Here is a 17,650-nt window from a genome sequence, read left to right on the forward strand (position 1 = left end):
CAACATGTATATATATGGTTTAGAAGGGATGTAAAAGTTGAACACCCTGTGAGATGGCTGAATAAAGACATTAGAGCACACAGAATATCATGCAGATGATTGATGGGTTTTTCTACTGAGTCCGACATCCGTCTCTGTCTTTCTCCCTCAGTGAGCTTCATTGACTGCGGTAGAGGTAAGGTGTGGTTCGAGGTTGGAGATTCGTCTGACTTAAGAGTGAGTGAGGATGGTGTGGTCTACACCCTGCGCCGCCTCAGCCTGGTGGGAAAGGGAAAATCTGTGGAGAGGGTCTATGCTCGAGACCCACAGTCCAAACAGGTCTGGAAGACCAGAGTGCATCTCCACGTCCATCCAAATGGCAACAGCACAAGACCTGAACAGGTAAATCAGCAGTAAAAGTAGAGATCTGACATAACTGATGACCTGTGGCCAGTAAAATTTTATGCTGGGCAAGTTTACTGGCCATCTGGGCCAGAATCTGTAATGTGCCATTGTTTTCAAGATACATGACCCATGTACTACATTAGGATTAGGATTCACAGAAATACATGTGGTGAAGGTGATCGCTCTTAGCCTGCTAACCTGTTACAGAGACTTAGCAATTTTGACTCTTACAAACACTCAAACAAAAATATCAGTACAGGCCACACTGCCTACCAGAGCAACACATATGTTTCAAATAACCTCTTGCTTTTCATTTCAGCAGCCATGTTAACAGGCAAGAGCTGCCACAGTCTGCGTGAGCAGCGTAGCTTGGCTGCGGTTTGGTTGCAGCTCCTCTACAGATTAGGTGTGTCGTCTTTTTTTCCTCTGTTTCGTGCACAGTTCACAGCAAAAACATGCCGTGAATATGACTTGTTGATAGTCATACAGATATCATACCAGTAACATTACACCTTTCACTACAGTTTCAGTGTCTACATGTAGAATACATCAAAGACATAAAAGCCTGCGAGCGCAAGCCCAAATTAGCCCACTGGATGACTTTACAAAGTGTGAAAAGTAGGAATGCAGTGTTTTATTGGCTGAACATTGGTATTGGCTGATATTCGCCTTGGCATCGGCCTATCAGCAAATAGATGACATTCACAGATGGCAGTGTTTTTCTGTTGTGTCACATCAATTTTACACAAGGTAAAAAGCAGGGCTCCAGACTATCAGCTACAAATTTAAATTAATGAAGAATACAAGAACAATCCAATGACTGAAAAATGGGCTCTGTGATCTCACTGTTGTGTGAGGAGATGGCTAATAGGAGCTGGCGTCCGGTCCTACTGGGGGACAGTAGAAAATGTGTTGGGGATGGATGTGGCTCAGGAGATAGCATTACTTCTAATGTAGGAGCCGTAGCTGGAAAACGTCTTTATTAAAGCAGCTCTTACCTTTCTTGCATTTCTCACAGCACTTAGAAAAACTTTGAACATCCACAACTCCCGCCTCCCTCCAAAGTCCCATCCTCCTGCTCCTGCAACTCCACCTCCCTCCAAAGGCCTACTTCCCCCTCCTACATTACGTCCTCATTACATCTATGATAGACGTAGGCGTTGGCATGGTAACGTTAGATACACGGAAGAGGAGGGCGAGTGTAACGTTACAAATGCAACCCTGCAGTTTTAAAACTCAACCGGAGTCAGTGATGACTGATGGGTTTTAGAATAAGGTTACAGTGCTAACGTTAGATAGTAGCATTAATGTTACTAGTAAGTGGAAACACACAAGGAAGATAACGTTATTGTTTCAGAGGCTATGCTACAGTAGGCTAATGTTAACCATTAGCAACTGGATGCTGTGTTGTCATATATAACATTATGAACTGAAGCGAACTTCTTTATTTGTCATTTTTATGCGCAGCACAAAAAAACAAACTGACTTTTCACATACCCCAAGCAAAAAGAAACAAAACATTTAAAAACAATTTGTGCAACATATAAAAAAAGAACATATAGTGCAATATTAAGATGAAAAGGGTTGACATTTCACAGTCAAAAACGCCACATCCTGAGAGCAGAACTGGGAGATCCTCTTCACATCACAGCACCATGAATTGTTTGTGTATACACCATGGAGCTTACCAGATGATGTTGCCTCCCTGTCTGCTCTATGTAGCGTTAGCCTCCTTAGCTCAACACCAGCGTCTTATATGTTACCGTTCATCCATGTCTCAGTGAACACAAGGACGCAACAGTCCCTCACTCCTCAGTGAGTGGATCTCCGTTGTCGGATGTAATCCATTTCGTGTCCAGCGAGTGGATGTTCACCAAAAGGCTGCTGGGAACAGCTGGTTTGATGGGGTTAGCTGTTAGCATAGAGCGGTTACGTCTGTTGGAGGCCTCCACGTGGGGAAGACAGACAGACAGGACAGGAGAAAACTCCGGTCGGAGTTTTCTTAGAACCATATGAGAATGGTATAATTTTCATCTCTGGTGGAATTCACTTACATTTCAGTGTGCCATCAGCTTATTGATAGTATTTTAACCTAAACAAAGAAAAGTGTAAAATTTCCAGAAAGGTAAGTGTTGCTTTAAAGAGGAGAAAAATGGACACAGCTTGTGTTTTCCAAGAAAAATGGACCAGTTCATGTTTATTCACAGAGGTAAATGGGAAGAAAGTGTGCATACAGTATCCAACTATCAGACTCATCATGGTGAAAACTACAAGAACTTGCAAGGACAATTTGGAACAGAAAAGATAAATCAAATGTTGGAAGGTTTGAGGACACAGCAGTCTGCTTTTAGTCGTAGGCCAGAAAAAAAGTTAAATGATATAAATAAAAAGTTAAAAAGATATAAATGCAAGCCATCTTATTGCTCTTATCTTATTGCTAACAAAATAGCATCAGCACTGAAGTAATACTCCAAGGGCAAGTTTGTGAAGACATGCATGCTGAAGGCAACAGAAAGTATGTGCCCCAACAAGCTACAGGTTCTTACCAACATCAGCCTAAAAAGAAATTCTGTGGCAGATAGGATTTTGGAGCTTGCGATAGACTTTGACACAAAGTTAAACCATTTGTAGCATTTTCAGCTGATGAGAGTATGGACATTACAGATGTTGCTCAGTTGGCCATATTCATCCGAGGTGTTGATAAGACTTTGACTGTCACTGACAAGTTCCATGAGGTAAGGTATTGGACTTTTCACTGCATTTTGCACCAGAGGGCATTAAGAATGGATCACGGCATGGTTGTTCAAAAAGCCAGAGGTCTGAACCATTGTTTGGCAGCCTTCTTACTGACAAGTAGGGTTGAGGCAAAGTAAACTTTTTCAGACTGGTTTGACATTAAGCCAAACACGAGACTGCACCGGTATACTGAATTTTACCACTAATTCTAGTTGCCCTTGACTCAGCAGCCGCTACCAAGTGGAACATTATGACACCATGTCCTAACAGCAAACCTAGCCTTCTTGCCTGCCTTATCACCTGGCCTGAGGAAGTTAATGAAGCAAGGGCCTTTGGCTTGGGACTTAGTGGTCTTCCATTTTTCTGCCTCTCCAACCTCCTAGGCCAGCTGAGCCAGTACCTTATCAAGCAGCCATCTTAATCTCCCGTCTGCCAGGCTTGTTTGGCATGCTGACAGGATGTGTTCCAGGTTGGCTGGTCCCTCTTAGAGCAAACAGCTGGGATTCTCCACTATCCTCCACCTGAGGAGATTCATTGGTATCGGTACAACAACATAGATGGAATAGAGGAGGAACTTGTTCCAATGCCCCTCCATGTTTCTGATGTCTTTCCATCCCAGTGATCTTCCTTGCACGCTGCCCTACCAGGTCCAGCTGCCCCGCTGCCCCATTGCCACAGCTCTGACATGCCTGACCTCTTTCTCTGCTGCCTGGATCTCATCATGCACCACACTTCATCACTCCCTTGGATTGGCTCTGGTGATGTAGCCCATAGCGCTACTTCGCTACCAGTAATGGTTTACTGGTACCGACATCCACAAGGTGGAATTCCTTTCACGATGCTGTAAATAGAATCACAGAAATTCCCATGAATGACGTAAATACTCTGTGCACCAAGCTGGGAGTCAAGGGCTTCAAAGACAAAGAGTACCAGTTCCTGCATGAATACTGCACCACCATGAAGCCTCTGACTGTAGCACTGGACATGCTTCAAGGTGACTGTCCTTATGGGACTTTAATATCCACACTTGAGGTCCTCATGCAGAAGACCTTGGCTGTGAAAGACACCCTCTCCAAGATGACTCCAGGTCTTCTAGATGCCATAGTGCAGGTATGTTCCATCTTTAAGCTAATTACATCATTTTTTTTGTATTGAACTAATCATGAATATGGAACAGAGTCATACCATACTGCAGTATGTAGGTTGTCAGTAGCACAAAATAAAGACCACAGCTAGCCCACTGCGCTGTGGTAAAAATAATAGCTGTCAAAAATATTCATTATTACTGCAAAAGAAGATTAATACAAATAAAAAGGTCAGTAAATAACCAGAAAAATTAAATCCATAATATTAATCCCACATATGTCATGGTTTGCAAATAATTGTATAACAAAATAAATAGAAGGCCTTATAGGCTTCAACTAGATAATAATAAACATATCAAATTATATTTTTCAGGCTATCCAGACTCGTTTTTCTGGTGTGCTGGACAACAAAGATGCCCTTCTCGCAGCTGTCAGTTGTCCAAAATTCAAACTCCGATGGCTGAGAGATGAAGGTAGGAGGGAGCAAGTAAAGGAGCTTCTGACATCAGAGTGTCACACAACTGCCTCTGCACCAGCAGCACCACAGAGCCCTGCCAATGTGCCCACCATGTCTGCCAGCCAAGGTGACCGGACTTTTGCTTTTGGGACAGAGTCAGAAGAGACCTTAGGTCAGGGCATGAGCTTCATATTTTGGATCAGTTTTCAAATATAAATAACATTTTCTTAAAGTATAACACTCCAACCCCATCTAGCGCTCCTGTGGAGTGGCTTTTTAGTCTGTGTGGTTTGGTGCTCATGCCTAGAAGGAACAGACTTTGACAAGAGGTCTGAGAAGCTTCTGTTAATGAAATATAACCACTGGTTTACTCGCCCCTCTCCACTGTGTCACTCAGAACACTAGGACCGTATCTGAGTATGTTGAGGGCAGGTCTAAACAAAGTTTACAGGTTAAAGGAAAGTCGCGTGAGACTTGGTTCATTGTTACACTTACTGTTAAATAGGCTTTGTAGGTCAAAAAAGACTGGCTTTATTGTATTTATTTGTTTTACAAAAAGAAGTGTTTTTGTTAAAGCTATAGTTGGTAATCCTGTTCAGAAACATTTCTTGTTATACTGGGTGAAATGGTCCTTCCATCCTGAGAGTAGTCAATACATAATGTGTTTAGAAAAAGGAATGAAAAAAATCCGACCTCTGTGGCAGCTGCAGACCTGTAAAAACTCTGACCAATCCCTGCCATTCGGTGCGAATGGAAAGAACCAATCAGATGCCTTCATGTCTTGCCCTGACACCAACATCGGTGCAGCTTTTAAACGGTGGAGACAACTGAGGGAGATGAAGGACCTGAAAAATGATGCAGAGGTTGCTGTCTTTCTGTTGGACAGGTAATTATTTGTTTGCTTTGGGGGGATTTGTTATTTTACTCGGCTCTCCTCTGCCCTGCTGAGTCTGACTCCTACTGCAGGATGCGCGTTTAAGCTTGTGGGGCCGTGGCTTTGGACGGAGCACTGACGGGAGGGGGAGGAGGGGGTGGAGCTTAGAGGAGGTGCCACTTTCAAATCTTGCTAGCTCTCCAGCATTACCAACTATAGCTTTAAGTGAGGTCAAGAAAGACTGGCTTCATTTCATTTATTTATTTTACGAAAAGAAGTGTTTTTGTTAAGTGAGGTCAAGAAAGACTGGCTTTATTTTATTTATTTATTTTACAAAAAGTAGTGTTTATGTTAAGTGAGGTCAAGAAAGACATTAACAACCTTAAACATGTGTTACAAATGCTTTTCAAATAAAGTGAGTATAAGCAAAACTGGTTGTCATTTTTATGTTGAGGCAGCGGTGCCAGCAGCCAAAAGTAACTAATTAAGTAACAAGTAATCTAACTTGCAGACTAAACACCTGAGTGCCTTCATAGCTATCTCAGGTGACTTTAACCATGTCACCATGGCAACAACATTGCCCACATTCACACAGTATGTGAGCTGCCCTACTAGAGAGGAAACTGGACTTGCTGTATGCAAACGCCAAAGATGCATACAGCTGCTCCCCCCTTACCCCTCTGGGTAGGTCAGACCACAACCTGGTGCACCTCAACCCCTGCTATGTACCACTTGTCAAGATCCAGCCTGCGACCATGAGGACAGTGAGGAGATGGGCGGAGGAGACTTATGAGACACTGCAGGGTTGTTTTGGGTTGACAGATTGGCAGGCATTCTGTGAGCCACATGGGGAGGACATCGACGGGCTCACAGAATGCATCACGGACTACATCAGTTTCTTTGTGGACTCCACTGTCCCAGCCAGGACTGTCCATTGTTACCCAAATAACAAACCGTGGGTAACAAAGGACATCAAAGCCATCCTCAATGCAAAGAAGAGGGCCTTCAGAGGTGGTAACGGAGGAGGTGAGAACAATACAGGGGGAGCTGAAGATGAAGATCAGGGAGGCTAAGGAGAGGTTCAGGAGGAAGCTGGAGAGGAAACTCCAGCAGAACAACATGAGAGAGGTCTGGAGTGGAATGAGGACCATCACTGGCTTCAGGACCAACAACCACAGAGGAGTTGAAGGCAGCGTGGACAGGGACAATGAACTGAATCTGTTTTTAACAGATTTGACACTACTGGACCTGCCCATCAGGTCCCTTATACAACAGTGAGTTCCGGCCCTGCAATCTGATTGGTCGAGAGACAGTAAAACCGTGACGATATTGGAGTCCAACATCGTGGTTATTTCACTGTGTATGTATCACTCCGCCTTACAGCTGATTGCAATCAACAATCAAATCAAAACTGATGGTTAGTGTCAGTTAGGTCAGCAGTTGCGTTGTAGGCTAATTAATTCATCCACTGTAAAATAGCCAAAAATATGGATTTATTTCTTCAAATAAGTTTTGAATTGAACTATGAATGGTCATCAGAGGAAGATGAGGGAGAGGAGAAGCTGAATCCATCTGAGCACACATCCAGGTTTGTCAGTGTTTCATCAGCGGACCTCAATGACTTGGAGAAAAGCAACATACTGTCAGATCAGAAGGCAGAGTCGGCTGTGCCTGTGAAGCGACAGTCCACCATGCAGTCACCAGAGACTTATTTCACCGGCTGCACAATTGATGGAAATGTGCAGATAAATGTGTATAAAGAGTAAGTGCCTGGCGCACCATGTTTGCGTTACATAGCAACGGTGACAGCGGAGTCCTGAGGGAACTATTTTTGTTGGCGGAAGACAAATAAAATGCTTAAATTATCTATTTCTGTGGCCTTGTGCCTATGACCAAATCACAGCCGTGATGATATATGAGTATAACATCACTCCCTCTCGTGTGATATTGCTTAATTATATGCTGTGGGGTCTGCAGGTATTCAGGTAGGCATGCCCAGATTGGCCAGATATGTTTATGTAAAATTCAGTGAGCTCGTGATTGGACGAGAGTGTTGCCCATAGAATCCAGTAGAGGGTGAAGCCTGTGTGAGATTGAACTTCATCTGTAGATTCGTAGTCGAGTAGAGTAGTAGATTAGATGGACGAATGTTTCAGAATATAAATTTGTACTTCTTTACACTGCAAGAAAGGGAAACATTTGGAGGTATTGTTATTTATAGGTTATTATGCAATGGTTTTACTGGTCAGGGTCTGGCTTACTTGAGATCAAATTGGGCTGTATGAGGCCAGGGAACTAAAATGAATTTGACAACCCTGTTGTAGTATTTCTTAGCACAAGGCTTTTTCTATTATTTATTAATTACAATTTTTCTGTGTAAAATAAATATAAATGAATATATATATAAATAAAAATATATATATATTTTTTTTTAAATGTTGGGGTCAACACACTAGGCTTCACACGGAGGTACCAAATATGTTGGGGTTAAATTGGCTATCAGAAATAATTAATAATTATTATTAATAATTAATAATTATGTTAAATAATGTGACTTAATTAACATTAAATCACCTCGTGGGGCACCATTCCCGTAAAGGGAAAAATGATAGCCAGTTAAAGATATCAGTCTCATAAAATACGCTAAACTATTAATTTAGAGTTTGATTAATAATTAAATTAATGACAACAACCAGAATTAACAGTAACACCTGAAGGTTTTCGGAGTTCTTGACGCAGCAGAGGTTGACTATTCATTCACCCTTGTGCAACATTAAACAGACAGCAGGCATGATTCCAAAGAATTATACTTATTCACAAATTAGCAAAGCAAACCAAAACACACAAATTCTAACTAACTATATACAAGCTTGGTGTGTATATGTGTGTTGTGTGTGTGTGAGAGAGAAAGAAGAGAAAGAAAGACAAAGGCGGGTGTGGTGATCAAGTAGCTGTTTGGCCTACAAAACAAAATGGCTGACAACAGAGAACTACCAAAATGGCCGAATCAAGGCTGGCTTCCGGTCGGGGGAGGTGTCTGTCTGACCGTGTGGTCAGGACAAAAACAAAGGAAAAGAAGCGGGAACTTTGAGATGCCTGTTTGGATGTAGCTCTGTTGAAAGCCTATTTGTTAATGAGTCTATGTCAATGTGACGTGTGTTGCAAACGGTCTGAATTAGTGCAGAGATTGTTTAGTTGCATGCAAGAATCTGTTTGTGAACAGTATTAGCAAACTAAACATTTAGCTGTGGCGAAGCCAACTAATCAATGACCTGACTGCAGTCTATCACAACAATACTCAGTAAACAGCATTAAATCACATACAACAAGTTAAACAGTCTTGCTTAGCCTGTAAAGCTGTGATAAGCTATGCCCAGCTGTTACATTACCGATCCTTGAATGGATGGGGGAAAGAGTCACTTGGTGGTGCTGCTTTGTTAGCTGGCAGAAGAAGGCTGGGAAGATGGTTCCAGCTGCAGTCTTTCTTGGGTCCTTTGTTCCAAAGGTTCTGATCTGAGGAAGCTGGTCGGGTCCTTGCAGAGTTAGACACTGGGTGCTAACTCACTTAGTTCCTTATTGCTGGAAAGCCAGTTGCAAACCTTGTGTTTGCAGGAGAGTCTGTGATCAGTTGCCCTCCCTTTAGTGGTTTGGGGCTAGGAGCCTGTTCCAGGCCCAACCGGAAAGAGGTGGGAGCTGTTCAATAGCTGGAGCAAGAAGAGAAAGGAATCTGTTGGAAGGGAGCACAAATCTACAGATGCCTGTGACATCAGAGTCACATGTCACTGTAAAGGTCCAATCAAGTTTTGGGACTTGAGTCTCACTGAGGTGTGAGGTGAGACCTCCTGTGGAGATGGGTGTCTCCTAGCTGTCTTTGTTTGGAGAACAAAGAGCATGCAGAGGAAAAAGCTTTTAAATCTCCAGTTATGATTTTCCCAAATGATAAATCATCTGTGGTCCTGTGAATCCCAACAACAACTAATTAAGATAAGTATAGCATTTATAATTACATATTGAAGAATGACATGAGGCTTTGTTGGTATAAGCAAACTAAGAAAATCACTGTATATTTGTTGTCAACCTTGTCTGCCCTCCATTCTACAGTGCTGACCTGATAAGCCAGTTTGAACTGGCAAGGCGAGCTCTCGTGATATATATGTGCATGCAATGAGGGAGAAAATGGACTGGTTAAAGAGGAGCAGCACCATAATAAAACTGTATCATTGTCCTTAACTCTGCCGCTATGAGTACACCAGACATTGTTTTCAGAGTACCTTGAACTGTTGGCCAGAGTAAACATCATTAATGATGTGACCTTGAATTTAGGACACTGCATTTTTTTGTCACTTGTTGATATTCTATAAGATGATTAATGACAAATAGATTATTGAAAAATATAAATGATGCATTAAGCAGTGAAAAATATAAATTGTAGTTGAAGTCCCAAATTGGTCATTAATGTATTTGTTCTATGTATTAATTCCAAAGTATGCAGCTCTCACTGTCTCTAAGTGAATATACAGTGAACACAGATCTGCTGTCCCTGAGTCATTGCATATTAGAATAATCATGAAATCCAGTAAAACCTGACAGTGCTAACACATACATGGACCTGAGTCTAAGGATGCCAGCATGTGTGAAACCTTTCTGAAAGAGAACTGTAATATTTGACAAACAGAATCATTAAACAATCTGGGCATGATGTGCCGTTATTTCCCCCCAAGGCTTCAGTAATGTTGGATGAACTATGTACAGATATAAAACCAGCTTTTCCAGCCCAGCAGGCATCTGAGGTTGGCCAAGTGCTGATTGCAGAGACAAAGTGAGTCAAATAGCCATCTGTTAGTTTGTTTCATATACAACAGTGATAATAAGGCCCTCTGCATGTATTTAGACAAGACACTGGCCCTGATTGGCGGTTTTTCTAAACACAGCCCAGAAACAGCCGGCTGTCATATGCTTTTGCTGCTAACAACATCGCTGGCTGCAGTCAGTGAGAAAGAGAATCACTGAAAGTGAAAGAAGCTCTCAACAATCCTTGATAAGGAAAACTCACGAGAAGCAGCCATGGTGCATAGCAGCCAGTCATTTGCCAGGGGAGCAGTGTCAGCAATGTACCCTTGAACTGAAAGGTAGGACCAGGGTTGTTATCAAATTAAACTGAAGAGTAAGACAAACAGGCATCATATTTATAGCCCACCAAGCTCCAAATGTCAGGACAATCAGTCTTTGCTTGACAGATCAGAGATGCTCATTTTAAACAACACCTAGTTACAAAAGCCTCGGTCCTTGACATGGCCACCAGATTCTTTGAAATGCAAAATATTCAGCAATTCTCAAATTGTTCTAAAGTATACAGTGACAGGAACTGAGTACACAGAGGCAAGGACTCAAAGACGCAGACTCTCATCAGGGCAGATCAGTAAAAACAAGTATTTATTACAGTCCGAATCGATACACAGGAAGGCAAAAAATCTGGCGAACAGTCTAAAAGGGTGTAGGCAAAAACAAAGTCAAAAACAGGCTGAGGTCAAAAATCACAAGAAAACTCATGGAAGAAACAGCGCTGCAATGAAGGTGACACAAGGGAACAAACAACGAACTGGCAACTGGGAAGACAGACTGGGGATATATACACAGGTAATCAGGGGAAACAAGACACAGCTGTGACACAGGACGTGGGGAAAGATGTCAAGCTGGAAACACTGGGGACTGACTGAATCTCAGGAACTTGACAGAGTCGTGTCAGTACTTTCCCTCCTAGGGACGGCTCTAGACGGACCAGGCTGACCAGGGTGGTGGGCGTGAAACTCAAGAGTGCTCCTTGGGACTGTAGCCCTCCCAGTCCACCAGGTACTGCCAACCGTGACTCCAATGACAAGCTGACAGCAACTTGCGTGTGTAAATGGGACCACCATCGAGGAGACACAGAGGAGGCGGAGGTTTGGAGGCAGGGACGAAGGAACCTTCCTGCACAGGCTTGACCCCAGAGGCGTGGAATGTAGGATAGAATTTTTGCACAAACCATCAGAAATCATCCTAGGGAAGCTCATCTATGTGTCCGTTGTTTTCAACAGTCTTAAGCTGACAGCAGTTTGTCGTCGTAACTGACTTGCGTGGGAAACTGCTCACTTTCGACAGTGTCTGGCACTTTGAAGAAGTGTCTCTTCACAGATGAGTGCTGGTCTACACCATACCAGGCAGATGGCAGACAGCATGTATGGCGTCTTGTGGGTAAGCACTTTGCTAAAGCCAGTGTTGTGAATAGAGTGCTCCATGGTGGGGATGGGGTTAGGGCACTGGCTGACATAAGCTGCAGACAATGATTTTATTGATGTCAGTTTGAATGCACAGAGATACTGTGACGAGACCCACTGTCATGCCATTCATCCGCCACCATGACCTCATGTTGCAATGCATGGTCCCATATTGCAGGGATCTGTACACAGTTCCTGAAAGCTGAAAACATCCCAGGTCTTGCATAGCCTGAATACTGAGGTTTGAGATGCTCTGGATCTGCACAACAGCAAATTCTAATTCCTGCTAGTATCCAGCAACTTCACACAGCAATTGACGAGGAGTGGGCCAACATTCCACAGGCCACAATCAACAACCTGCACAACTCTATGTGAAGGAGATGTCGCACTGCATAAGAAAAATGTTGGTCTCATCAGATACTGACAGGTACTTTGGGGTATCTGTGACCAAGTATACATTTCTGTAGCACTAGTCATGTCAAATCCAAATAAATGTCTTTAAGTGTTTGAATCTTCGATGTTTTCTGATCTGCTTCCTTTTTAATTCATTGAAGTCATTCTTTACATCTTACTATATAATGAAGAAAACTCTGTGTGTGTGTGTGTGTGTGGGTGTGTCTGTGTGTCTGTTACACGTTTTTCTCCTCAATGACTTGGTCAATCCATGTGAAATTTGGCACTGTGGTAGAGGGTAATGGGAGGATGCCAATGAAGCAATATTACATCAATTGGCCAAAGGGGGGGCGCTATAGCAATTGATTGAAATTGCAAACTTTGAATGGGCATATCTCATGCCCCTTATGTTGTACAGACATGAAACTTAGCACAGAGATGCCTCTCCTTATGAGGAACAAATTTGCCTCAAGAACCCACAGCTTCCGGTAACATAGATTTTCCGCCATTTTGAATTTTTTGAAAAACACTTAAAATCGATCTCTTCCTAGGAAGTTTGACCGATCTGCATAAAACTCTGTGAACATAATCTAGGGACCAATGTCTAAAGTTCCCTCTTGGAAAAAGTTGGAAAACTTACTAAAACTGAGCTTGTATAAGGCAATGAATATTGCAGAGGGCGTGGCTCATCACATAAAGGTGTATAACATCTCAAGGGTTTCGATCAAACAAAATGGAGGCGCTAGAGAGCTAATTTCTTATCTAGGCCATATCAATTTTTACTAAACTTGGTAGATATGTAGAACAGGACGCCTCAAGGTGACTGGAGAAATTTAACTCTAATTGGCAACTGGGTGGCGCTATGACAACAGAAAAATGCTTAAAAATGGCTAAAATGCAACCAATAGTATATTTCTAATAAACAGAGGTATTGTTTTCATTCAGTAAATAATTTTAATTCTCCTACTTTCTATTTATTAGATTTCTGGGAAGCAACTCTTATTGCAACCCCAGATTTCCCACATTATTATTTATTATATGTGTTTTTCTTTTAAAAGACTTCCACCATCTCACAGAAAATACAAATGGTGGTCCATTTTTTTCCCTGGTAGGCTTTTGTTGTGAAAGGTCTTGCAGGAAGTGTTGCATTTCAATCACTACAGCTTAACAACATACACAAGAAAAGAAAATAGAAAGTATTGTGATTCATTAATGAATGAAAACAGTGTTTGTGTTTAAAGAGAAGTGATTATTCTGATATGACTCTGTTGTTGCAATGATGGAATAAGTGCAGTGAAGATAGATTTTATATTAAATTTATCATTATTATACAAGAATTGTAATTAAATGTAACTGAATTGGAAAAAAAAGATAAAACTCTTAATTCAAATACAGACAGCAGAGCAACAGAAGAAAGCATCAACTCATCAGTACAAGATTAATCTTCAGATATGATATAAAAAAGAAAGGAAAAAGGTATTTATTTCTGGCTCACAAGCTCTTTGCAGTAAGAGTCACAACCTGAAAAAATAACAGCAGCAACACTGAACAGATATCTTACATGGATGATCTGGCTCTAATCCCTCTGAATGACCTACATGACCTTGGAGACTAGCTAACACATATTCACATGAAGCTTGTAGCACTTACTCTACTGACGTGCTGTACGTGGGTTTTGTGTCTGTGACAACAATATCTTGACATTAACATTAGCTAGGTAACTAACTAACATAAAGGTACGTTAACAGAGGGTTGACTAGACAGTCAACAACAAGCTTACAACGCAAACTTTAATAAAAGCACAACACTCACCAGCAACATCCAGTAGAGGACCTGAACCACTGTTGTCAGGACAACAACCTACTCCTGAATGTCACCTAAACAGAGGAGATGATAGTGGACTTTGAAAAGAAGCAGCCAAGGAACTATGCTGCCTAATAACAACGGGTCATTTGCAGAGACTGTTCTACCTGAGACGCCTGAGGAAATTTTGAGTATCCCTTCAAATACTGAGGAATGTCCACTCCTGTGCTCCTGTTCCTGAGGGAAGTGACAGCATTGCACTTCACTGAAATTGTATGTCATATAATTTTATGTGACAAATACATTGATTGATTGATTGATTGATTGATTGATTGGTTGGTTGGTTGGTTGGTTGCAGCTACACTGCAGGGTTCCCAGAGGATAAGGAAAAGGAAGAGCTTCTCATATATTCTGCCCTCCAGCATCTCACCTGCTGCTCATGGGGAGTTCACCCCTGACCTTGGAGACAGGGATGGGTATTTTGAGCAGGTTTTATGATTTGTTGTGTATGTTGTTGTTGTGTATGTTTTATGTGTTTCGAAAATACAATAAATCTCATATTGTTCATCATTGAGGTAATGTATAAAGAATTTTTAGAATACACTGAAAACAAAAAAAACAAACAAAAGTCCAACATGGATTTAAACATTTGCACTTTTTGCATATTTTCTTTCACCATCTGTACAGCCCTGCAGCATGTAAAATAGAGTTTTTGAAATCCAGACTTCAGTCTGACTCTATTTTGTTCTGTGTGTCTTTTGCTACATTACATAGGAGTCACACACTCGACTATAATGAGAACATTAATCCAAGCCATTGAAATTAGGTCAGAAATGCCCTGAATCACCAAGCCTTCCCAGCAGGCTGGCTCTGCCATGCAGCCATGCTGTGTGTGTGTGTGTGTGTGTGTGTGTGTGTAGCCCACTACACAACGCTCGTTTATTGTCTCTGCAGGTAAAACCCAGTGATGCAACACTGACTCAGCGGGTACCAGAGATCTTGTTTCCATGGCGCAGCTTGGTTGTCAGGGGTGATGGCACTCTGCGGCGGGTGAAGAGGGACTGGGTCATCCCGCCTATCAACGTTCCCGAGAACTCACGAGGACAGTTCCCAGAGGACCTTGTCAGAGTAAGACACACATCCACAAATGCATGTTTGTCTTACAGTAGCTACTGGGACTCTTCACAATCTACCATTACTATTCAGCCCTAAAGCAAGGTAAGAAGAAAAATAAGCACAGTACATGAGTTCCAAGGGAAATAAAATGTGCTTAATAAAAGAGCAAACAATAAAATATCATACACAAACAGTCCCAACTGTCTCCTGGTGCTGCACTGTGGCTGTTTGTCGTTATGTGGTTCTTTAGCTGCTAAGGAGAGATGCAATTGTATCTCTCGCATCATCCTCTCACGTTCAATTGAATACGAGAGGATGATAAATCACTCAATAGACCTCTGAACAATTTGTCCCCCTCACTTCTGAAATGATGGCTATGCCCCTGCTGAGTCCGTCACTGAGAGGGAGAGACAAGCTGTGTGAGAGCAGGCAGATGGAGGTGGCTTTGAAATGTCTTGAACTCCTCCCTTTAAAACCCAACGCGTGGGTCCAATCATCAATGTGAGCATACCAGCAGAGAGATACACTTGTCCTGAACTCAGCTATATAATTTATATAGCTTATAGTTTGTGGAGTCAAAAATGCAGATTTCCGATGTCTAGCTCGCAGCAGACAATTTCTCCACATTTGCTCATGTTACTGTCAGAGGAAATAGTTCACTTCCTGTTGGATTTAGGTCAGGGGTGTCAGTGAGTGATTTGTAGGTCTCGAAGAGACGAACAAGCCAGTTTTGGTTTGATCTTTCTACGACATTCGCACAGGTTGCAGTGGCCATTTTAAGGCAGATTGAGATGGTTTTAAAATGTGTCAAACTCCTCCCTTTAATTCCCAAACCATGGGTCCAATTGTCAATCTGAGCATACCAGCAAAGAGGTACACTCTTGATCCGCTAGTGGAACAAGTCTAGGAGACAGCTGACAATTTCTCCACATTTGCTCATGGTATTTTCAGAGGCACTAGCTCATTCCCTGTTGGATTTAGGTCAGGGGTGTCAATGAGTGAATGAATGGGTCTCAAGGAGACGAACAAGCCTGTTTTGGTTTGATCTTTTTACGACATTCCTACGGACTGCAGCAACCATTTTAGTGTGTCTAGGTGGCGCAACAATTGTCAAGAGGTTTTGTAACATGTCAGGGCTTAAAATCCAAACCGTTGTTCAGAGGTACTGTTTAGCAGGACTTGGCCTGTCATGTGTGCATGTTTGAAGTCAATACGATAAACAGTAGGAGTGAATATTTTTTGAGTAAGAGAATTTTTGAAAAATGACATCTTACTGTGAGAGGGCAAATAGCTCACTTCCTGTTGGATTTAGGTCAGGAGTGTCAGAGTGTGATTTGTAGGTCTTGATAAGACAAACAAGCTAGTTTTGGTTTGGTCTTTCTACAGCATTCCTACGGGCCGCAGCAGCCATTTTAGTGTGTCTAGGTGGCGCAAAAATCATCAGGAGGTTTTGTGGAATGCCACCTTTAGGAGCCCATAAAATCCAAACCGTTCGAGTAATGACAAAGTTGTTCAGAAGATTTGTTTCCCACAGGGTTGATCTGTCATGGTTGTGAGTTCTACAAATGGAAGCTGGAGAACAAGATGGCGATGAATAATCTTGGATCTGCTTGGTCTAGCATGAAAGCCATTGCAGGCCTCCAACACTCCAAAACCAGCAGTATCATCTCTTTTGATGGCTTTGAGTCAGACACTGAATTTGCAAATGCACTTAACTGTTTTTATACACGTTTTGATGCTTTTGATTTTAGTCAGGAAATACAGGAGGTGAGTCATAAAGTGAGTGACAATCAGCACTTTTTTATTTCCCAGAAGGACGTTGAAAAATCCTTCTGTTCCCTTAAACCAAATAAAAGCTATGGTCCTTATAACATTTGTGGCCGCTTGCTGAAATCTTGTGTGAAGGAGCTGAGCTCTATTTTTCATCACATTTTCAATCAGTCTCTAAAGATGCAGCATGTGTCAAGAGTCTGGAAGGATGCTGTTGTTATCCCTGCCCCAAAAATCAGTTCTCCCAAAACCCTCAATGATTTCAGACAAATCGCACTGACATCGATTGTAATGAAATGTTTTGAGAAAATTGTTAGATCTGAAATTTTGAAGAAAACTGAGCATGACCTTGATCCCATGCAATTTGCTTATTGACCCAACAGAGGGGTAAGAAGATGCTACAGTTACTTTATTAAATTTGCTTTTTAAACATCTGGAGGGGAAAGGAACACATGCAAGACTTTTATTTATTGATTTTTCATCTGCTTTTAATACAATCCAACCCCATGTTTTAGCCTTAAGGCTTTTAGAGCATTTTAACATAAGCAACAATCTTGTGGGTTGGATTTTGAACTTCTTAACTGACCGGACACAGAAAGTGAGAGTGAATGGAGCTGTCTCGGATCAGGTTACATCCTCCACTGGCTCCCCACAAGGATGTGTGCTGTCTCCTCTCTTGTTCATCCTCTACACAAACATGTGCCGCAGCAGCAGAGAGGATAGAACCATTTTAAAGTACGCAGACGACAGCCTGCTGAAAAACAATGACACGAGCCAT

General features: G+C 42.0%; 1 protein-coding gene across 1 annotated transcript in view; it reads left to right on the top strand.

The window, feature by feature from the left end:
- Window positions 1–17,650, top strand: part of LOC125895868 (cadherin-2-like) — a 398,602-nt gene that overhangs the window by 202,203 nt on the left and 178,749 nt on the right. Inside the window, exons 3-4 of the mRNA XM_049588038.1 lie at window positions 152–381; window positions 14,941–15,114. Of these exons, the coding sequence (XP_049443995.1) occupies window positions 152–381; window positions 14,941–15,114 (404 nt within the window). The remainder of the gene's footprint in view (window positions 1–151; window positions 382–14,940; window positions 15,115–17,650) is intronic.

This window comes from Epinephelus fuscoguttatus, linkage group LG10 (assembly GCF_011397635.1).
Source record: "Epinephelus fuscoguttatus linkage group LG10, E.fuscoguttatus.final_Chr_v1".
NCBI lineage: Eukaryota > Metazoa > Chordata > Actinopteri > Perciformes > Serranidae > Epinephelus > Epinephelus fuscoguttatus.